The following is a 21,998-nucleotide window of genomic DNA, read 5'->3' on the forward strand; positions in this document are numbered from 1 at the left end:
CTACTCTTAGCTATAAAGAACAGCTTAACAGCAGTAAGCTTCTTACTACCTACCTTAATCGATTTTAACGGCACCGCAATTACACTAAATCTTACTACTTAAGATTAAAGAAAGGCTCTACTAGAGCAAAGGAGTGCCGCTTCTATTTTCCACGCTCTCTTTATAATAAGGCCGCTGTATTAAAGGATTAAAATCCATATTACTAGACATTCTATCTATAGCGTAACAATAAGCTTCTTAATAGTTATAATACAGCCATAATATTAGCATGGATGGCGAATATTAATACGTTACCCGCTATAAGCGTATTAGTAATAGTTAACTATATAGGCAAATATTGCAGCAAGGAAGAGAAGAAGTTAACTTCCTACTAGGAGCTACTCTAATTAGTATAGCCGCACGCTAACAGCCTTTATGCCTTTAGTTCGGTAGTGGCAAGGTTTATAAATAAGCTTATTACCGAACGCGATTAGTTAGCGCAGAAGGTATACTATCTACTTCTCAATATTCCCCTTTATAAAGGCTCTAGAAATATAGTAACTTTAGATTACTGCTAGGAGGACAATTAAAGCGCTACGTATAAGCTTAATAGTGGGTAACTAAGAGGGTATAGACTATCTAACTATAAGAAATATAAGCGCCGCCCAGATGGGGTAGAGGACGTTACTTTCCTCAATTTTCTACTCCATTTTAATTACTCTACTTATAAGCGTTAACTAAGAGTAAGGCCTTAAGTTATATCGTACTTTCCGCGATATAAAGGCAATCCTTCCTATCTATAGTATCCTAAGTTCTGCCGTATAAAGCTTATTCTTTATTATCCGTAGAGGGAGTATAAGGAAGTGGCTACTTATACTAATAGATTTAGGGCCCCTAATTATATGGCTTCCTATTAGGCTTGCGTTAACTCTTATTAGCACCCACCTAACTACTTCTATAATTAGAAACTAGAGGAAGGTTATAAAACTACTAATAATATTAATAAGTTTAAGGGCGATTTCGTAGATAACTTAGAGCTATACTAGTCCTTTAAGGCCCTATATGCCCGCGTTTAAAATACTAATAAAGTTAAAATTAAGGATCCTAACAGGCTTAATAATAAAGAGCTTAATTATAACTATAACTAGAGTATATATTAGGGTACGTACTCACAGCTTAATAAGAGGACTTATTAGTAGGAAGTATAACTATAGCCTCTACTATAGAGCCGCCTATCCTAAACAGTAACTCCGTCCTCCTTATAACTAGGCTAGCGTTATATCTATAATATTATAGTTAATTACTATAGGCAGATCTAAGTGGGCCTTGGCCTCTTTCTACTACGGATTAATATTAATAAAGAGGCAGGAACTGGCAAATCACATCTTATTACTATCCTCTCTACTACGCTCTATAATATAGTAAGGGCTAATAGCAAGCCAATACTATTAGCTTAAGCGGCCCCTACTAGGGTAGCTACCTTTAATATTAACGGCAGAACTATATATAATCTATTAAGGTTACTAGTAAATCGCCCGTTTAAGGACTTGCCTACTACTAGTCTTACGCCTCTATAATAGGCTTTTAAGGATATTTACTATCTCGTCCTTAACGAGAAATCTATAATCGGGCAAGTATATCTAGCTTAGATCAATCGCCGCCTCCATTAAATCTACCCTATATATAACAATAACTACTTTAAAGGCTTAAACATCTTACTAGTAGGCGATTTCTATTAGCTTCCCCCTATAAATTAGGCGGCCTTATATAGTAATCTACCCGCTAGGCCGTTAAAGCTTACTAGCTACGGAAAAGAAGCCTATAAGGTAATTAACCAAACTACTATTCTAGATTAAGTTATGCGGTAGGGCGGTAATAACGCTAAAAGCTCTACATTTAGGACTGCCCTTATAGAGCTACGTAGTAATTCTATAAGTAAATTAACCTAGAAGCTTCTTTTAACTAGGTATAAGTAGGGCCTATCCACTAATAAGGTTGCGGGCTTTAATAACGCAATTCGGCTATATAGCACACGCGCTGCTATAGGTAAGTATAACACTACTTAGCTTCGCAACCTTTTACAGCCAGTAGTAGCTATTAAGTTAGTTAATACTAGTATAGGTATACGGAAAGTCACTCCTAATTAGTGCGATACTATAGAGAATCTAGCCCTATATATTGGCGTGAAAGTAATACTAATATAGAATATCTAGATTAAACTAGGCTTAGTAAATAGTACTACTAGTATAGTTAAAGATGTCGTATAGAAGGGACACGCGGATATTAAAAAGGATCAGCCTCAGTTACTACTAATTATAGTAGATAGGTATAACGGACCTGCCCTATTCACTCGGCAGGATAGTAAGAAAGTTATCCCTATATTTTCCGTGCTTTATAAGTAGGAGGGTATAAGAGGCTCTTACTTACGGCGTTAATTTCTAATTACTCTGGCTTTTGCTCTTACTATATATAAAAGCTAGGGCCTAATACTTAATCGGGTGGTTCTAAATATTAAGGAAAAGGATAAAATAGCTGGGCTAACCTATATAGCAATCTTATGAGTTAAGAAGCTTTTAGGGCTTATATTTAAACGTAGGTTTAATATAAAACAATTTTAGTTATCTATAAGTAAGACTAAAGAGGTATAATAAGAAGATTTTGTATAGAGGCAGTAGCAACTACTTATAAACAACTTTTCCTAATTAGGAAATTATATATTAGCTCGGAGGTAAGCGGAGAATATAGTATTTATCTTAGTTTTTTAACTTTTAAATAGCTTAACCGCGAAATCCAATTTTCTAAATTTTAACCCCCTTATCCGTCCTACCTTCTTACCGCCTTTAAAGCTATTAGATATATATATAATGGTATATAGGGAGAATTAGTAGTACTACCAGATCAATATTACTGCTGTCTATAACGTTAATTAATTTTTAGAATTTTTTAATTTTTTTTAAAGGGCGGAAATGTCGCTTATATAAGAAGTTATATAACCTCTAAGAATACTTAGGACGGTATATTAGCAGCTATAACTTCTCTACACTATAGTTAAGATTTTATATATACTGCACCTAGAGCTATTTATAATAACTATTACCTATAAATCTACCAATTTATAAATCAAAAATTAGACGTAGTTAAAGCTATTAGTAGGGGTTATTAATCGCGCTCCCCATAACAAAATTTTAGATTTTAGTGATCTAAACTAATAAATTAAATTAAAAGTTTAGAATGTCTAAATAAGGTTCTGCTAAGACGCTAGCTAGACCCTAACCTAAACCCTTCCTAACCTGTTAAATTCTAAAAATAACAACCTCTACTAAATTAAAAATCAACCTTATCCTTAATAAGCCATCTAATTGGATTTAATAGTTCTTTATTATCTAAGATATAGCTAAAACTAATAAGGTATAGCAGTATATTAACCTATTTAAGAAGAAAGATAATCTTCTAAAGCTAGAACTACTAAGTCGGCCTATACTAAGGGACATACTACCTATGGCTATATTAATAGCAAAGCTAAACCCAAACTAGCTTACTACCTATAATTAGCTCTACGCCAAATATAAGGACGATCTACGCGTACACTAGAAGTAAAAATAGGCTATAAACAATATTAACAACTATATCATTTGCACTATATCAGTAGCCTACCTTTTACTTATTAATAGCCTTAGTAGTCGGTTACATTAAATATTTAAGGCATCTCTACTACTATAGTAGCTACTATAGTAATAGAGACACCCTATATTTTAGTAAGTAATTAAGCCCATCTTATACAAGAATCTTATACTATTAGTACTTACCAAATCACATGCTTATAGGGCCTCCTCCCGTCTATAAATACTCCCTCTTCTATACCTTTCTCTCTTTTTCTTTCTTCTTCCTTATAAGAGCTAGAGGTGCTCTAATACCCCTCCCTAGTCCCTGCTAAGGGATTTATTGGTTAATATAGTAATATAGACAGTATTAGACGATAAGACAGGTAAAAGAGGAGATAGGAAGGATAGAGGGGTGTCCGGTAGGTATTAGTCGAGTAATATTAATGTCTATATTATAGCTGCCTAATCTCCTATACTTATAGGCCTCCTCCTATCTATAAATACTCCCTCCTCTATACCTTCCTTTCTTCTTTTCTTCTTCCTTATAAGAGCTAGAGGTGCTCTAATACCCCTTCCTAGTCCCTACTAAGGGATCTATTAGTTAACGTAGTGATATAGATAGCATTTAATAAGGAGACGGGTAAGAGAGGAGATAGAAAGGATAGAGGGGCGTCCAGTAGGTGTTAGTTGAGTAATATTAATATCTATATTATGGCTGCCTAATCTCCTATTCGTAGGCCTCCTCCCGTCTATAAATACTCCCTTCTCTATACCTTCCTCTTTTCTTTTCTTCTTCCTTATAAGAGCTAGAGGTACTCTAATACTCCTCCCTAGTCCCCACTAAGGGATTTATTAGTTAATGTGGTAATATAGATAGCATCTAATAAGGAGATAGGTAAGAGAGGAGACAGGAGGGACGGAGGGGCGTCTGGTAGGTATTAGTTGAGTAACGTTAATATCTATATTATGGCTGCCTAATCTCCCATTTATAGGCCTCCTCCCGTCTATAAATACTCCCTCCTCTATACCTTCCTCTCTTCTTCTTTCTTCTTCCTTATAAGAGCTAGAGGCGCTCTAATACCTCTCCCTAGTCTCTATTAAGGGATCTATTAGTTAATATAGCGATATAGATAGTATTAGATAAGGAGACAGGAAGGATAGAGGAACCTCCGGTAGGTGTCAGTCGAGTAACATTAACGGCAGTTTTCGTTACCTAAAAATTGCGTTATATGACGACATTTAGGAACGCAAATATGTACCCCCGTCCTATACTTACACCACTACTAAATATTCTAGATTTTATACTCGGAGCTGTTTATAATAGGCATTCCTAAAAGATCTGCTAGTTTAAAGCTCTATAATTAAACATTATTAACGTTTTATATAGGGGTCGTTAATTAAGCTCCCGGGACACAATTTTTAAAGTTTAACACTATATTAATATTACGACCTTCTTATAGTAGCTAAGCCACCCCTAATCTCCTCTCCCTCCTCCCCCCTCCTATTACTTGGCGCCGAGCTATTATATCGTCGCTAAGCTATTACGTTATTATACGTCTAAACTAGGTAGGCAATAACGTGGTTACTTAATTATATTAGACGTCTCTATATATAGTTATATCTCTTCCTATATACGTATTTAATCGAGTTAGGGTAGTAGACTTACTTTAATTCCAGCTATATAGCGATTTAGTTATTAGGCATTAAAAATATTTAGTATATAAAGCTTTAAATTATAATTATAATCTACTATATTAGATCCTACGTAAATAGCTCTATATTAAAGCTCTATAGTCTAAATATATACTAAATTCGTGACTAATATAATCCTTAAGCCTAGCTTAAGTAGGGCGCCTTAGTTACTACAGTAGATCCTTACCTAGTAGTAACTAAGGCGCCTTAATCTTACTACTACTTCTAAATTAAATAAAAGCTCTATATAGGGGGGTCCTAGGGGGTCTCCCCCTAGAAAACCTTATCTCTATATATATTAATTAAAGTCTATATAATAAAGCTCTAAAATTAATTAGCTTATTACTTATAAACTCAGGTCAAAATTTATATTAGGGGATTAACGTTCCGCATATTATGTAAATAAACCAACCTATTTATTAATTCAAGAGCTTAAATGGCCCGTATTCGATCCCGCAAGACTTATATACGTTATTTTATACCTCCTCCGGATCTTACATGTATAGAAGGCCAAATTAAGACCCTATAGCGGTGTAGATGTAAGGGATATTATTGCGGACACCTCGGGTTGCCCTCAGGACAACCCCCGGACGCCCCTCGGATGGTCGCCGGTCACGTGCTGGAGGCACATGCTTGTAGTATATAGTCTCCACGATCTCAGAGGCTTTACCTCCTTAAGGATTCGTCTCTCTTACCAATCTATCCTGTTCCACAATCGTGCCTTATAGCCCCCTGTCTACAAAGCCCCCTCACAGTAGAGTACTCTACGTAAAGCTTTACTCTTAAGAGCTCGGCATCCTAATCCCTTAGTCTCTTATTTATAAAGTTACTAGTGTTATAGGGCGTATTTAAAGCCAAATCCTCTCTTTAGAAGAGATATAAACGCGCCATAATTAAAAGGATAAGGGTCTAAATCTATAAGGAAAGAAGAGGTTAATTACATGGTTAGAAACAGCCGCAATTGCTAGCTATCTTAATAATGATTTAATTCCCCTTGATAACAAAGGAAAGCCTTAGTTAGATATTATATAAGAAGCTAGCGCTCCGTAATAGGGCTCACTCTTTATTAAGATAAAGACTTTACTTATAACTTAAGAGTAATATATTCCTAGATAAAGAACTATAGCCTCTTAACCACTATGGGGCTAGGAAATTCTCCTAATTTCTTAATTATTAAGTCTTAAGCTTAAGGGTTAAAGAGGAAGTTCTATTTAAGGCGTTATACGACAGAGATAGCTACGCTAGCTCGATTTATATGTATATTTAAGGAGGAGCTAGACGAAAAGAAGGTTTAGAAGTAGTATAAGTGGTATATAAAGCGGTTTCATAAATGTAGACAATTAGACGGTTAAATGACGAGGTATTAGATCTAATATATGTGGTGTTCTGACTCTTGATTTTTGGGGGTTGCGCACGTGCCAAATGGGCCGGTTTTATCGTACCCGAAGAGGACATAGCCCGCCCAGGTATCCCTTGACACGGCAGGGTCCTTTGCCAAGGTCGCTTATATTCGCGACTAGATTCAATTGGGTATTTATATTAACCTAGCTTTTCCAATTGGCCGATTCTTATCGATAACCTAAGGACCAAAATTGCCGTGTCAAGGGACAATAGATCCGTCCAGCTATCTGGTTCTGGTTCGTATTGTGTATAGAGTAAGGCGTTAGTGTTGATATCATAGACGTAGTGAGTCTGTAGATATATTCTGCCGTTAAATTATTCAGGGTAGTCAGCGAGCGATAAGCCAAACTTCTTAATTAGGAAGGTGCAAATACTTCAGTTAGCGATCTCTGTGCTTTAGTTAATCGTTATTAAATTTTTATTCTATCCAATGTTCGAATTTCATTAGATAAAGCGTAATTATAATACTCTTGCTAACTTTTGGCCTACAATAAATACGATTTAAAGCTTGATTTAGTAAGAGTAAAGTTATCATTTCAAATTATAGTAACATTTAAGTTATATTTTAGACGACTAGTATCTCCCGGTGGGGTGGTGACAAGGAAGAAACGTTCTCTCTCGAACAATTTAGTATGCGGAACTCCACGTCGAGGAGTTGTCACAGCACGTCCCAAAGACAGAGCTAGGCATGCCTTGATCAGTCATTAACGAGACAGCTTGGTTCGGAGTTAGTGTCGTGACTCAGGTAGCTTCCATTTTCACTAATACCCTTAGGTTAAAATGGCTAAAGCCGCCCAGAGAAGAGTCTTAAATACTGGCAGGTTGTAATGGGTAAATCCCTGAGATATCCTATAGAGCCCTTAATGCTGAAAAACTCAGACAAGCACATCAGGACCCTCGAAAATCATGACATGGGCTAAACCACTGTTAACAGGTGTTCTACCTCCACAGCAGGAAATACAGCAATATTTCGACTTACCACAACCCTTCCTCTCCTCTCTCTCATCTCCGCTACCTTTCTCCGATCTTGCTCGAACTTCCTCCTCAACTCTCCTTCTCTCTCCTTCCTCTTCTCCCTGACCTGAAACCTATAAAAATCTTCCTTGGCGCCCCTCTTCTTTTTCCTCTCTTCCAGTTTCTCCTTCGCTGCTTCCGCCTCCTCAAGTCTAGCCGGCCCAGTCCGGCCCCCACGGACCACAGTTATGAAGCCATCTTCATCGGGGACAGCGCGCTGGCGGGCCCGCAGTCGGTTCCGCGCAGTTTCAGCACGGGTGAACGCAGAGAGGTAGGCATTTATTGATTTCTGGAGGATTGGCTTGGGAGGGAATGCTAGGGTGTGATGGGTCTGATATCCTGTACAACATAATTTCCTAGTCAGCAATCTCAAAATAGCTACCCAAACCTCATTATTTTCCACTGCTTTAGATATGGCGCAACACTACTCTGCGCTCCAAAATAGCTAGTATAATAGTGTGGCTGAAAAACACTCACTTTTCTCACCCAACCGTTGCCGACATTCCCAAAGAATCTCCGTTGGTTTTTTCACCACCCTCTCAATCTCTCTCATAGCCCCTTTCGCACTCGCACGATCTACGAATACGACTACCGCCGAGCTCCCGCTGCTCCTGATCTCTTCTTCCCACGTCTGTGGTAACCTAGTCTCCTCATCCTCAATCACACCCTCCGCCGCCACCTCGTCTCTCTTCCTCTTCTTGCTTTTCGGGGCCCGCGCTATTGCACCATCCTCCTCCTTGCCCTGGCCCAACTGCTGATTCCTGGTCTGGTAGGAATGTATCGAGCTTTCGAAGTCGACACGCTCAACTCGTCCACCGCTAAGCTGCTTCGTAAATAAGCTCCTAATTTCCTCTTCGGATGCATCGATCGGTATATTTGCTATAAATAGACTCCGTTCGCTGTCTGGATCTGGAAGTTTAGGAACGTGTGGGCGGATGTAGATATAATGTTTCGACTGAGTTGGGAAGGCAGGCAGTGCAGGGATGGTGAGGGGGAGGATAGTGTAATCGGCGACCTTGTGGGGCACGGGAGCCGGCCGGGTTTTAAGTTTTGAAGCCATCGCGAGAACGGTATGTTGCTGTAGATATCGTAGGAGTCGAAGAATCTGGTAGAAATTTAGGCGCGGGCGGTGGCAGAACTCTCTGAGTGTTGAGACGCGGCGGCTTGAGACCGGACATATTTAACCGATTATACGTATTTCAAGAATTCACATATCAACAGTTCGTGTTGAACAACTGTGCGAAAGTCGGGTTTCTGAAGATTCTAAATCCAAACACACATAATATCTACTCCAGAATGGAACCAATAGTTAAACGAATAGTCATGCAAGCGTACTAGAAATAAACCCGCTTTTTAACATGGATGAATAACAATAAACGTGATATCATAAACAAGAGAGTACTAAAATACTCGCTTCCTAAATAATAGTCGCCAATCCCTCCCATGAAACACCATACCAAACGCAGCTTTCAGCGTATATTGCTAAAAATCGTAAGACCGTGAATGTAGAAAAGGTCGTAGGGTACAAAGATGTTTTGAGAATTCGACTTCCATAGTACTAATTGAATCCGCCAGGTATACGCTTGGTGGGTGATTCAGGCATTGAATGGTACCCATCATTCTCTTCTGACTTGACTGCCATTTCTTTGTCGGCAATCCGGTTGGCTTCGGTGTCAATTTTAAGATGGAACCTCTCGCTCAAGCCTTCTAGTCCTTCAGCCGACGATATGGAGTCTTGCGAACGTACTGAGGAGTGATCACCAGGAAGCGATGATGGAGAAGGCCGGTCGGAGGATGAGAAAGAGGTGCCTGTAGCCTGGTCCCGGCCCATGTACTCGTTTGAGGTATCGGCGTTAATAATCAAAGGCTTCTTCCTATCACGGATTGGATTGCGCGGTGGAAGCTTAGGTGGGGTGGGTTTTACGACGGTGACAAGGCGTGCACGGGAAATGAATTGAGGTGCGGTGGCTTGGTGAATTGTCTGCACCACAGGCTCTTCCGTAGCATCAACATCATCATCAACGTCTTCGGATGTAGAGGGTTTGTCTTTGATACTTTCAGTTATGTCATCTGTACTTTTATTCTCCGGGATCTCTGACATCCTGGCATTGCCGTTCGTCTCAAGTGATCTTGGTGTTTGAGATGTGGGAGAATCAAAATCCGTTTGTGTCGACATATCCGTAGTCTGAACGCCGCGATCCATTGTGCTCATCGTGCTAGTCCGCCAGCTGCTTCTCCGGCTAACACTTCTGCTGTCTGAGCCCATCTCTACACTTCTTCTAAAATGGCCGTATATCGGACTGCTAGGCTTTGGGTTGAACTCAAATTGCTCGCTCGTTGGGCGTTTGTGTGTGCCAGCCTCACGAATCTCGAACCCTTCCTTTTCCAAGGCGAGTACCCCAAAAGGATCCGGGTCTTCTACATCTGGAATCCCAAAGGTTTTTCCGTCTTCCTCTATCTCGAAGTCACCCGGGGTCGGTCCATCTACCAAGAACGATTGGTTTACGTCCTGGTCTCCTTGTGCAGCCTTGATAGTTTCCATCAAGGTTCTGATTTCGTAAGGTGGGTGCCGTACTTTCCCGGCAAGTATATCGGCAACGCCAATACGTTCATTGTAGAACCTCTCATTCTCGTCCGTCCGCTCGATGACGATTGAGCCGTCGATTTGAACACCAGCATAAAAACCCCGTGACTTGAGATATGTGAATACTGGTGCTTGTCTTTTGTGAACTTCCGTCTCTAGCACGCCACCAATGCCGACAGGTCCGGCGACTGCGCTGATCTCTCCGCCCAAAGTACAGCGAACTTTGGAAAACGCATCCAAGGCCTTCTGGGTGTTTATAACAACAACACAATCGTAGATGTCGACTCCGACAAGGAAACCTAAGCCAGCTGTATGCAGTAAAATTCCAGAAGGTGGCGACCAGGACCCGTCTTCTTTCCGCCCTACAAGGATGCCGCTACCGCCGGCGCCCGAAACCCAAAGGCCAGTGCGCATTGTTGTGAAGATCGCGAGACCTTTGGCATTTTTTATGACCTAGTTTTGCTGTCAGTTGCTGTACACCCCTATTTAAATCCGTAAAATGATAGAGACAAACCTCCGGAGGTATCTTCTTCAGTACTTTCTGTTTCTGCTTGGGTCCATCGGCGGTCTGGTGAACCTCTTCTTGGTAAAAGCCATCCTCTGGGCCAGCGTTAGCAGGCTCCGAGGCACTCGGAGGCGACAAACTTACTACAGAAGCTTCGTAGAATCCGCGCCGCCTTGTCGGATTCTTTATCCAGGGTTGTCGGCCAGAACGCCTCAGATCCAAGTTTGTTAGAGAGCTTGTTAACAGGCGCGCCGAGTTTGTCTGCCCATCCCCAAACCTTGTCGAAGCCCGCTTTCCCACCCGTCTTCGTCTTCTGCCATATAGCTTGCGTTGCCGGCATCGTCCGCTAGAGTTTAGCTGTGCGGGGAAGGTCGAAAGATTATGGAGAGAGGATTCGTTTTGAATCAAAACGAAGATTAGACATTAGAGAGAGTAGTCTTATTAACTCGTTCTCCTTAGTGTCGCGGAGACGGGTGGATGAGAAAAGAAATGCGAGATTCGGACTGCAAAAGCGCAGAGGCGCAGGGCTCTGGAAGACGGCGGCACAGTTTCTGTCGGACTACCAGGCTACCTACGTCAGCCCATGGTCAGTCAGCAGCTGAACGCTGCGTAGCTGTACCTTAATCAACTAATTAACAGACCCCTGGTCAATCCTGCAGGTACTCCAACCTCGACAATTAATTGTGATATGTATTAGATATGCATCTTGCCTCTCCATCGGGGTCGTCAGAGATACGGACTTTCGAGGAGTCCCCTGCTGATTCGCCTTGTTCTTAACGGCGCAAGCGACGACGGCGCTTTCCTGCATGGAAAGTTTGCATAAAGCAAAAAATCTAGGGGCTAGTTCCATGTTCTTCGGTGAATGGCAGGTATCTTGAGCAACCCCTGAGTCAAGGTGGAACAGGAGAAAGTAGAAGATGATTTAGGGTATGTAGAGGTATCTCATGCGACGCATTCGGAATAGGAGATTTGGAATGCGGAGAGAGAGAAGCATCCCTCAATCCAACTATTCCCACCATTCGAAAGCATCGAGGTCCGTGCTTGAATATCACGTGTAATCTGCTCCGTAGTAGACATGAGCCGGCACCGCTCCGAACGAAAATGCCCAATGTTTTCGGTCACCAGCTTCGCGTAGCTTTCATCGTGAGCATCCATGAGCGCGCCAGTGTCTTCAACGATCTCCACCAGCCCCATCCATCACATCAAGTGGGGCTTTACAACTATTAAATCCACTCTTAATTAATTACGCGATTCACTTCCCGCCTGATTGTCGCTTCTCCATTCTATCCTTCCGCCGCTAATAGGCATGCAACAATAAATTTCTCTACCTTCTCCACCACCTACACCAACTTATTACTACCCTCCAGCTATGGTTTACCGCGTCCCAGACTCCTCTACCCCTCCCTCCACACCAGATTCTCGCCGTGTGAGCAGGAATAATCCCTCAACAACTCCTGCGGGCCCTCCCCCTTCCAGATTCATTCCCTCATCCACCCCTGCTGGTCCGCCGCCGTCCTCTTTTTTCGGAAGCTCTCAGCTCCATACAAGCTATGGCATTTCTTCTAAGAAGCCATCCTTTCAACCATCTCACATAAATAGCTCACCACCCAAGCCATTACTGCCTTTTGGTAGTAGTCGTTTTGCGGCGCCGTTGTCTGCTCGCAGTGACCCATATGGCGGAACTTCCATCACTCGAGGGCGCACTGGATATCACGCACCAAGGAGCAGTCCACCACAAGCGACAGCGTTTGATGAGGATGAAGAACAATATAGTGATGAAGAGGAGGGCGAGGAGGAATACGAGGAAGAAGACGAGGATCGAATGGACGAGGATAAAGACTACGCAGACCAAGACCAAACTGGACAACAGTCTCACTTCTCGGCTTCCGTTGTGTCTCAAGGATATAGCCTAAGGGATCCAGGAATATTCGATTCTCCAAGAGGAACCAAGCGCTCTCGACAATGTGCGTCAGTACAGCCTACGACAGCATCGGATAATCCACAATCTGCGCTAGGGCAATCCAAGTATGATCTGCTTAAGCTGGCCAAAGGCTTGGTGTCTCCTCCGCAACATGTAAAACTACATGAACCAGATGGGCTAATATTAGAGACTGAACAACTGATGGGTAAACTGAACGAATCTGTCACCTCAGACAATCCCCTTAGGAAGAGCGAGGTCCTTGCTGAAGTCGCACAACAACTTGTTAACTTGTGGAGGTTATCTTCACGAACACAATTTAGCAGTAGCATGCGCGCAGTGGGACCTCCTGCCAGCGAGTCTCCCGTTACAAAAGCCAACTTCTTGGCTAGTTTACTTTTACAACTACATTACCCAAGTCAAGCCTCTCGATATGGACGACCGTCGGCATTCTCAACTTTTACTAACCGGCCCTACGAGGTCAAGCAAAATACGCCCATTCCCAAAGTTTTACTTGATTGGATGAACACATATCATACATCTTCCTCGGAAATCGGTTCGGTCTTGAGAGAGCAACGTGGGTATTCAGCTCATCCCGGGTTCTGGGATGCCGTCAAATATTCAGCATTCCGTGGTAACTTTCCCACTACGTTGAAGTTGCTCAAAGGAGCAAATTTCGAGGTTGCCGAGAGCGCTGCAACAGATAGTCTAGGGGATTATGGCTATGAAGGAATGCATTTAGCCAACATCAATACAGCAGCGCAAAGCGCCATTACCCTGATTCAATCATGTCCTGCTGTCCAATCTGGTGACTGGGATGTGAAGGGTAATGACTGGAGCATTTTCAGACGTCGAGCATCTGAGGCCATTTCAGATCTAAAAGATTTCGCAGAAGGAAAAAACTACGATCAAGCGAGTATTGTCCAGCCATTCCAGGCGGAGAACTTCGGCATATCCGCAGCAAAAAATAACTTGAAATTGAGTATGGCTAGCCGCAGAGCTGAAAGCAAAGTTGCTTGGTCTGTGTACCAAAACCTTGTCATTCTGTACAAGCAGCTGCAAGGAGAAGAAGAAGAGATTCTTGGAAATGCTCTCGACTGGGTTGAGGCTGTTTTAGGACTTGCGGTATGGTGGGATGGCGAGACGGAAGACATTCCTAAGGGAAGTCTCACCATGAGCCGCCGCTCTATATCACGATCACAAAGGGCTCGTCCTGTGGACTTGACTCCAACGTCAGCCTACCGCCAGAAGCTATCTTCCGCTCTTGCCACAGTCATTGATGGCGAGGAGCAGGATTTTAGCATCAACACCGCCAGCGCATTTGAAATTGGACTAGCATGCATATGTGAAGAAAATATCGAAGGAATCATCCAAATCCTCCAAGGCTGGTCTATTTTAATCACTTCTGCTGTGGTCGAAGTAGCGAGCGCAGGTAATTGGCTAGAAGAGACACGGAAGTCTAAAGACATCATGAAAGGCTTCGATAAGAGCGATCTAATGGTCTTGAGCTATGGGCAGCAAGAACACACTGGCTTTAATAAAGACGAGCTAATGATTCACTATGCGCATTTACTCTCGAGAAGAGAGATTATTCAGAGTCCTGAACTTAGGATTACTCGAGAAGGTTGGGAGCTTGCAGTACAAGTACTAGGTCGTCTCGACAACGTAGATAACGCAAACGACCTCATTGGGAAACTTCTCAACGGGCTAGGGTTAACATCTGCGGAGCGAGTTGACAAGATCCTTGCGCTCTGCAATAACCTGGGTTTCACAAGACACGCAAGTACTATTGCCGCAGTAAGCATCTTACTAACCATGCAGACGTAGAGTACATTTGCTCACATGTTCTTTAGAAATACGCCGATTATCTGTCCGAGACCACCACCAACTATGGAGATGCGCTAGTCTATTATGCACGAGCTCACCAACCGAAAAAGATTCGCGAAGTTCTTGATATTCTTGTCTCCCTCTGCCTGGTACAGTCAGTGTCGTATCCGCCTATATCTGAACTTGACGACCGCCTCAAACTCTTGATCACTTCTCCCAAGCAGACTCTCACTCAGCTCTCCCGCACAGATCTTGAAGCCGCCCAACTTCTATCAACCTACCTCAGCGGCTATGCCACCATCCGCAAATTTTATGACCTCCGTGACGAAGAGGTAAACGCAAAGCCTAGCCAGAAACCTAGTCTCAGACCAATGGCTCGTAAACGAGCAGCTGCATCCGCACTGATGGTCATCATATCCAGTGCAGCCTCCAGTATCCGTGGTGGCCTGTACGATCCCTCTATCCAGACTGTTGTACAAGTCGATGGCCTACTAGCATTACTCGGAGAAGCTCTGGTTTTTATTAATCGTAAGTCATTGTTCTGGATACTATCTCTTGTATTTTTAAGAGGCTAACATATGTTTTCCCCTCAACAGAGCCGAAACGAGTTTTCACTCTCTCTCACTTATACACCCTCCTTGCCGCAGTTGAAGACCTGCAAACCTCCCCTTCCCTCATTTACGCTCAATGTGAAGAATGCTTCACCTCGACTCTTGCGGCGGCCTACGGTGCTGATGCTCCCTCTCCACGTACTATGCTCAAGAAATCTACTTCAAACCTTACTACAGCTTCGAGCCAGTTTTCCCTAGTTGGAAGCTCGATGCTAGGATCCGGATCTGGAGGCGAAGGCCAGTCTACGGAAAACAGTGCCATTTTGATTAGGGGCGGAAATGTTGGCGATGTGAAGAGAGCGTGGGATTGGAGGAAAGGCTTCGTGAAGGACGCGAGGGGTTTGGATGTGTTGAGAGTTTTGAGGTTGGGAATTGCAGAGGAAATTGGAAGGGCTTGGGTCGAAGGAGAGCAGTAGATGTAGCATTTCAGGCTTTGGGCATTGGCACTTATACCATGGACACGAGAATTATGCGGCTTTTGCGGGGTTTGGGATGTAGTATCTGGCGAAGTTAAGCCAAAAAAGTAATGCAGCCATTGAATTGTCGCCTACTACTTGATTCAAGTCATCGAGGATTTGAGGGACTTGCAATGAGGATTAATGACTGGGTTAGTGTTAGTAAAAGCATTCATTTAGGGGTCTCACTAAGTGAAAGGAAGTATCCTAAATTCAGTGGTGGTCTACGCATCGGGGTAATTCTGTAAAAAGTTGCCGCGCGTTCTTCTATATCCATTGCGTCAGCTTCAACATAAAAATTCTACTAAAAGGCAGCCTGGGTGGCATTTACTGGAGCCTGACAGGTCATGTGACCCCACATATAAGGTCTGTTCAATCCACCACTACCGCTTAGAAAGGGCTTCACGATACCTCTACTAATTCTTGGCCGAAATTCCCTGTCTTTTATTCTCAAACCCCTTTAGAGACTGCAAATTAAAACCTTCCCATTTCTTGGTGGTCAATTCATCCTATCTCACTCTTAATTTATCAGCATTACATCTACGAGTCTATGATATTCCTTCAATTGCAATGATACCAACAGAATCGGTCAATTCCAATACGCCATTACAACAGTCGACGAACACATGTCCTTTGGGCATCAATTTTCCTCCTGGGTATGACAATTCATTTCATAAAAACTTTTTGTCAATCGGTAGTCCGTGCGCCGATGAGTAAGTAAAGAATGAGGACTCTGTCTATTCAAACTATGAAGAAAAGAAACTATTTATACATGAGGTAGGTGTCGGAAATAGGAAAAGGGGGGGTATGTAACTGAAACGGAGGTAGTAGTACAACCTGAATAGGAACAAGGATAGGGTAATAGGCTAAATCCAACCTGAATCGACACTTTTGCAGGCAACGGATCTAACATAACTATCGAACAAGTGCCTGCTATGGCACAATCATTTCAGTGGTAGTTGGTAAAGGCGAGATAAAGAGAGTTTCGTCTCTATAAGGGACTTCTGAGCTACCATTCTTCCTATTTCCAGGCAGCACTAAATAATCGATTTGCAGAAGGCTTATATGGCGTTGTGCATCTTCCGGAGGGTGACATTGAGGTCTTCCAATAATTTTACTACTGACTCTACACCCGCAAGCTCTTTGATTTACATGCAGGAAGAGCCTGCGTCAGCAAAACCGACACTACGAATATTGAATGGATGTTCATCTGCAAGATCTTCGTCTTCGGAGACGCTCGCGGAATCCCAGGACTCAAGAATGCTGCAGTTGACTTGATTATCGCAAAGTTCATTCAAACGTGGGCTTTTCCCATCGAAATAGTTCGCTTCGTTTTCGACAACACTCAGGAGTCCTCCCCCTTGCGAAAGCTGTTGGTTGACATGGCTTTGGAAAGCGGGGACCATGATCAAATGAGGCAATATAGGGGCTACTTCACGAAAGACTTTCTGGTCGACATGGTGGTAACCATGCAAAAATCAAATCGTGTTGCCAGTGTGACTTCGAAGGAGCAATGGGCTGCATGGAACCTATGCATCTACCACGATCACACCAATGGATTGCTAGATCTGTGAAAGAGGACAGTCATCTGTGTCAACCTATAATAAGAGACGGAATCAGCTAGTTTATTTTCAACACAACCTTTCTAACTTTCCTCTGCCTCTTGATATCAAACATCTTCGAAAAGTGTGGTCCTCTAAAAACTTAGTCGGCACCCTAGTGTATAAAACCTTGCAGATACAATAACACTCAGACATGTAAGTGGATAGAGCCAGAACTCTATGGTTAATGCCTATGCACAACATACGGAGTCTATGAAATTCAAGTGATATTATTACATCTGTGCTGCTCAGCCCACGACCAGAACTTATCCTTTCTCCATCCACTCCGCCACGTCCTCTGTAAATTCGTTTCATTCTTGCCTGAAACATCTTTTGGCATTCTGCGGCTACCAAGCCTAAAGCTAGTACTAAGGTGGCATTTCGTCTCGCCGTTCTCGTTGAAATTGGGCGTTGGCGTAGAGGAGTATGACCACTGCATGCACTGATCTTGCGTTTCACAAGCTTTCGCGCAAGCATCTGCTGATGCCTCTGGACCTAAAGGGGCAGGCGCCTCCTTAGGAGGTGCAGGCTTTCCCGAAAGAGGCGCAGGCTTCTCTGAAGGAGGCGCAGGCTTCACCTCCGACCTCCGATGCCTTGGGCTCTTGGGCGGATCACGGTCTTTGAAGAGGATGTTGTACTGGACGTTCGTGAAATCATTGGACAGATTGTCCCAATTGTCACGAGGCGCCGATAAGTCCTCATTCTGGATGAACTGCTTCCAGAGCTCCTCGAAGAGCAGTGGCGTGTTGATATGACGGAAGTCCTCTCTTTCGCGTTCGAATCTCCAGATGGCGCTGTGCTCTTCTGGCAGCACGTGGTGCAGAGCCACAACTGCCTTACACCAGACGTCCGGGCCGTACGGTACAGTCGTGGGTTTGAACCCGCTCAATAAAGGCCATACGCCCGTTATGTTGAGTCCAAGTTCTTCGTACAAAGCAGCCGCAAGAACGTAATCGCCAAACCACATGTCTGCAATATCTGCATCCCATCTCCCCGCTGCGCCTCTGTTGTTCACAGCGAACCAGCGCAGCGCAGCTCCTGAAAGAACGATTCCGCTACCGCCGTGCGCAAACGGATAGGTATCGCCATCATTATAGTGGGGATTCCTGACAGGGCTGCCAAAGTAGTAGGGCTTTTTGGGATCAAATTGGCCCAGCCAACCATAAAGATTCGACCGCATGAGATACGTGTCCGTCTCAATAAACACATACCAATCTCTCTCCGGCCTCAACTCCCAAGCCAACTCCAGCATATGCAGAAATTTGTATTTATCGAGCGCCCATGCCGCATTGTGGCCTTTCGTTCGCCAGTTAGGGTTGGGGTCCTTCTCGTCTTTCAAGAGCCGCATGTCCAAACCAAGCCGTGCGTACTCTTGTTGTTTACGGTAGATGTCGAAGTCAGAATTATTCACCATTAGATCGGGGTCGAAGCGCGAGAGGACATCGTGTAGGTGGAAGCCGCCGATATCTTGTTCGAGGTCGGAGAAGAGAAGAAGATTGCCAAAATCTCTGGGGTTTGTGAGAAGGAGTTGGGAGGGAAGTTTGTCGTAGGCTTCGGTAGCACCGGTTCTGATAGCTACGATTACGTTATCTGGATCCGCTGGGCGGTTCTGGTTGATATTTGAATCGTCATAGCCGGTGCGAGTTTCCTGATTCTTTGGTAGGGACTGTGTGGGAAGTTCTCGGGGGAAACTCTTGACCCATAAGAAGCCATAAATGATGACAATAGCCGCGAGGAGACGAGGCAAAGTCCAAAGAAAACGAGGGACAGAAAGAAGCAACATTAGAGTAGGTAGTTAGTATAACATATTTTAAAGAGTAGGCAATAGACACCAAGTATTCTCTCATATGAGTCCTTGGGGTGGGTGTTCAGCTCGCTCTATCGATAGGCGCAGGGCGTTCCCCCCTGGAGCTTCAGGGGATCTCCCCCTTCGGGATAGCGTTGTTCCCGCCGAAGTACTAAAACGCCACACGTTCTCTCCTGACCGATGGATGTGTTGGAACAGCACCAGGGGTGTTGCGGTTGCATTATATTTCTATATGCCATAGTTCTGTAGAAAAGTGAAATCCAGCAGCCTCTAAACCTCTATGCCAGTAACGGTCATCTTCGGTGCCGGCGGCATCGGCACCGGCAACTTCGCCTCCACATGGGACACTCCTAGCAAAGCTTCCTCTTTACTATCCTCGCTCACTAAGCTAGGAATCAGTCAACTAGACTCCGCGGCCTCATACCCACCGGGAAGCCCGTGGGATACAGAAACGCTCCTCGGTCAAGCTCGGTCGGTAGAGAAAGGTTTTGTAATAGACACCAAGATACTATTCTCATCTAGTGTCGAGGAGAGGCGGGTGAACTTGTCTGAAAAAAGCATTGATTCAAGTATAGAAAGGAGCTTGGAGCTGTTAGGGACAGAAAAGGTGAGCAGGAATACATAAACATCCACTGTAGTGCTCGGAAAGCGTAGTTCTTTCTCTTTAAGTTCATATTCTCTACGCCCATGCTCCGAACCCCGAAACGCCCATAGAAGAGACCGCGGCCGCGTTCCACAAACACTATCTTGCTGGAAAGTTTGAAAAGGTGGTTGGATATCCCAATCTATTTCTCTTCCCGCAATATCTAATATATAAGAGCATATCAGCTAGGCATCTGCAACTTTAATGCTGAGCAGATGCGCGACCTCCTTTCAGTCTGCTCCGCAAAAGGCTACGCCAAACCCTCCATCTACCAAGGCCAATACAATGCGCTATTCCGGTCCTGCGAGAAACACCTCTTTCCTTTGCTCCGTGAGCATAACATCAAGTTCTACGCTTACAGCCCCCTTGCCGGTGGATTTCTGACAGGAAAGCTGACACCCCCTGAAATGGCATCTTCAGCAGCGTTCCCAGCAGCAGAGTCTAATCCTTCGGTCACTGATTCTCTCAGCTCCCGTAACCGCTATACTGGTCCTAACGCAGCTCCGTTTTGGAACAACGTCTTCAATCGCCTGCCCGTGCACCGCGCTTTGAAGCACCTCTCGGAGACGCTCCAGTCGCTACCCGAGGCTAAGGGTATGAGTTTGGCCGAAGTGAGTCTCCGCTGGCTTGTGTATCATTCGGCGCTGGGAAATGAGGATGGTGTCATTCTTGGAGCATCAAGGGCAGAGCAGGTGGTGGAAAGTGTGAGATGTTGCCGAGCGGGTCCGTTGAGTGAGGATATAAGGAAGGCGGTAGAAGGGTTGTGGGAAGATTCTAGGAAAGATAGGTTTGGTGAAAGAGTAAACTTGTGATTTGACCAAAGATATTACCTACATCCTGTCGTCCGATTAGTTTTAGCTGAGATTAGCGCACCTTACAAATTAGTACGCTCTTTACAGATAAAGTCTCCTTATTTTCGTAAAACAGCAACCTTCTCAGATAATTTTGGTTTGATCTTCCTACCCAACTGAGGATGCGAGCGTGTAAGACTAATCACGTAGTCATGCAGGGAAGAGTGAATTGCAATAGATAAATGTAAATGTATTGTGAAGGCATACAACTGTTTGTTGAAAGTAGGAGTGTGAGATGTCATAGCTACTTGTAAGAGAAAGAGGGCATGTTAGTTTGTGCGGCCCGAGCAATTTTGACCTACACGCCTTCCTCAGTCCAACATCCATTTCACTCTGACCTACGTGGATCGGGGCAATTTCTCCAAACCACAACACCTTCTTTCTATTTCACCTCTCTAATTCATGCTGACTGCACCCTTGCCTTGCAAACCTGCTTGGACCTCTTCGTAGCTGCATTTGACAGCTCCTTGTATGCGTGACCAAGCTGACAGCAACATTTCATAACCTAGCAGTCTTGCTACCAGCAACCATCTTCCAACCATTGCTACGATACTCGTCAGCGATTCAAGATCAGACCTCTCTTCGCAGCCTAGTTGTACTGAATTAATCTTAAACCCACTTAGCCTGTTGTGCCCTTTCGCGATTGATAATATGACAACCCCGGTGAAACCATTTGTCATGCCACCAATCAGGGCGTGTTCTCATCCAACGTCATTCCCACTAAACGCGAGTAAGCAGCTTAGTCTAGCCATATCATCATGAGTGGCTCCTAACAAACTAAGCACTTACTATGACTATCTCATTTCCATTGCCGTCGGCAAGAACAGAAGCTGTTCCGCATTCGCAAAGGCTTGCTCGGGTATCATTCCTCTTACCTCAGGGAAGCATTGAATGGGAATTTCGAGGGAAGTCATATGGAAGCTGTCTAGCTACCTCTGGATGAAGCACTCTGTACCTAGATTTACGCCCATAGACTCCATGATCCGCTATCATCACCCGTCAAACCTTCCATTGCTAGGAGCCTCAAAAGCCATGAAATACCTCTTAGCGCTCGATTTCTCTGCAAGATATATGTATTTAGATACGTTCGAGGAATTCCCGGGCTCAAAAACGAAGCAATCGATTTGCTTACTACAAGAATGGCTTTGACCTGGGTTGGGAATCTGGGGCTCACCCAATACATTTACGAGAACACACCTAAGTCATCTATATTACGAAAATTGCACGTGGATACTTTTGTTCTAACGATGCCTTTTGATACTTTAAAGGATCAGAAGGTACATTTGAACTTAGACTTCATCCCCGACGTTATGACAAGCCTGGAAGCCCCCGATGAGAAGCAGAGACTCATCTGTAGAGAAGAATATGCAAAGCTTGATAGATGCTTATATCACAAGCACTCGGGGCCAGGGGACAAGCCTGGAGAAACCACGCCATCTCCTTGAACTTAACGCTCCAATCCCATGCGACATTGTAATATGAGAGTAGGATAATCTACATTTTCTCTC

General features: G+C 43.9%; 6 protein-coding genes across 6 annotated transcripts; 3 read left to right on the forward strand and 3 right to left on the reverse strand.

The window, feature by feature from the left end:
• Positions 1-7,241: 7,241 nt before the first annotated feature.
• K441DRAFT_668651 (meiotic recombination protein DMC1) lies at positions 7,242-8,812 on the reverse strand. Its single transcript, XM_067650028.1, has 3 exons — positions 8,166-8,812; positions 7,654-8,027; positions 7,242-7,590 (listed from the first exon to the last, which is right to left on the reverse strand). Exons 1-3 carry the CDS (start codon positions 8,746-8,748, stop codon positions 7,579-7,581), a joined length of 969 nt encoding a protein of 322 aa, XP_067498293.1. The 5' UTR covers positions 8,749-8,812; the 3' UTR covers positions 7,242-7,578.
• A 434-nt stretch (positions 8,813-9,246) lies between these two features.
• On the reverse strand, positions 9,247-11,117 carry K441DRAFT_587269 (DUF500-domain-containing protein; the record flags this gene model as incomplete). Its single annotated transcript, XM_067644667.1, has 3 exons — positions 9,247-10,725; positions 10,787-10,872; positions 10,922-11,117. 3 exons carry the CDS (start codon positions 11,115-11,117, stop codon positions 9,247-9,249), a joined length of 1,761 nt encoding a protein of 586 aa, XP_067498294.1.
• A 999-nt stretch (positions 11,118-12,116) lies between these two features.
• K441DRAFT_620725 (uncharacterized protein) lies at positions 12,117-15,825 on the forward strand. The gene is made up of 3 exons (XM_067645941.1): positions 12,117-14,492; positions 14,549-15,050; positions 15,119-15,825. Exons 1-3 carry the CDS (start codon positions 12,147-12,149, stop codon positions 15,547-15,549), a joined length of 3,279 nt encoding a protein of 1,092 aa, XP_067498295.1. The 5' UTR covers positions 12,117-12,146; the 3' UTR covers positions 15,550-15,825.
• A 965-nt stretch (positions 15,826-16,790) lies between these two features.
• Positions 16,791-17,201, forward strand: K441DRAFT_737776 (uncharacterized protein; the record flags this gene model as incomplete). Its single annotated transcript, XM_067654329.1, has 1 exon — positions 16,791-17,201. The coding sequence occupies one exon, from the start codon at positions 16,791-16,793 to the stop codon at positions 17,160-17,162; it is 372 nt and encodes a 123-aa protein (XP_067498296.1). The 3' UTR covers positions 17,163-17,201.
• K441DRAFT_668655 (glycosyltransferase family 31 protein) lies at positions 17,167-19,066 on the reverse strand. Its single transcript, XM_067650029.1, has one exon. It carries the CDS (start codon positions 18,970-18,972, stop codon positions 17,410-17,412), a length of 1,563 nt encoding a protein of 520 aa, XP_067498297.1. The 5' UTR covers positions 18,973-19,066; the 3' UTR covers positions 17,167-17,409.
• A 210-nt stretch (positions 19,067-19,276) lies between these two features.
• K441DRAFT_620734 (putative aldo/keto reductase) lies at positions 19,277-20,451 on the forward strand (the record flags this gene model as incomplete). The annotated part of the gene is given in 5 exon segments (XM_067645942.1): positions 19,277-19,603; positions 19,646-19,649; positions 19,666-19,763; positions 19,825-20,063; positions 20,109-20,451. 5 exon segments carry the CDS (start codon positions 19,277-19,279, stop codon positions 20,449-20,451), a joined length of 1,011 nt encoding a protein of 336 aa, XP_067498298.1.
• Between the last annotated feature and the right edge of the window lie 1,547 nt (positions 20,452-21,998).

Source organism: Cenococcum geophilum (genome assembly GCF_001692895.1).
Source record: "Cenococcum geophilum 1.58 unplaced genomic scaffold K441scaffold_64, whole genome shotgun sequence".
NCBI classification, from domain to species: domain Eukaryota; kingdom Fungi; phylum Ascomycota; class Dothideomycetes; order Gloniales; family Gloniaceae; genus Cenococcum; species Cenococcum geophilum.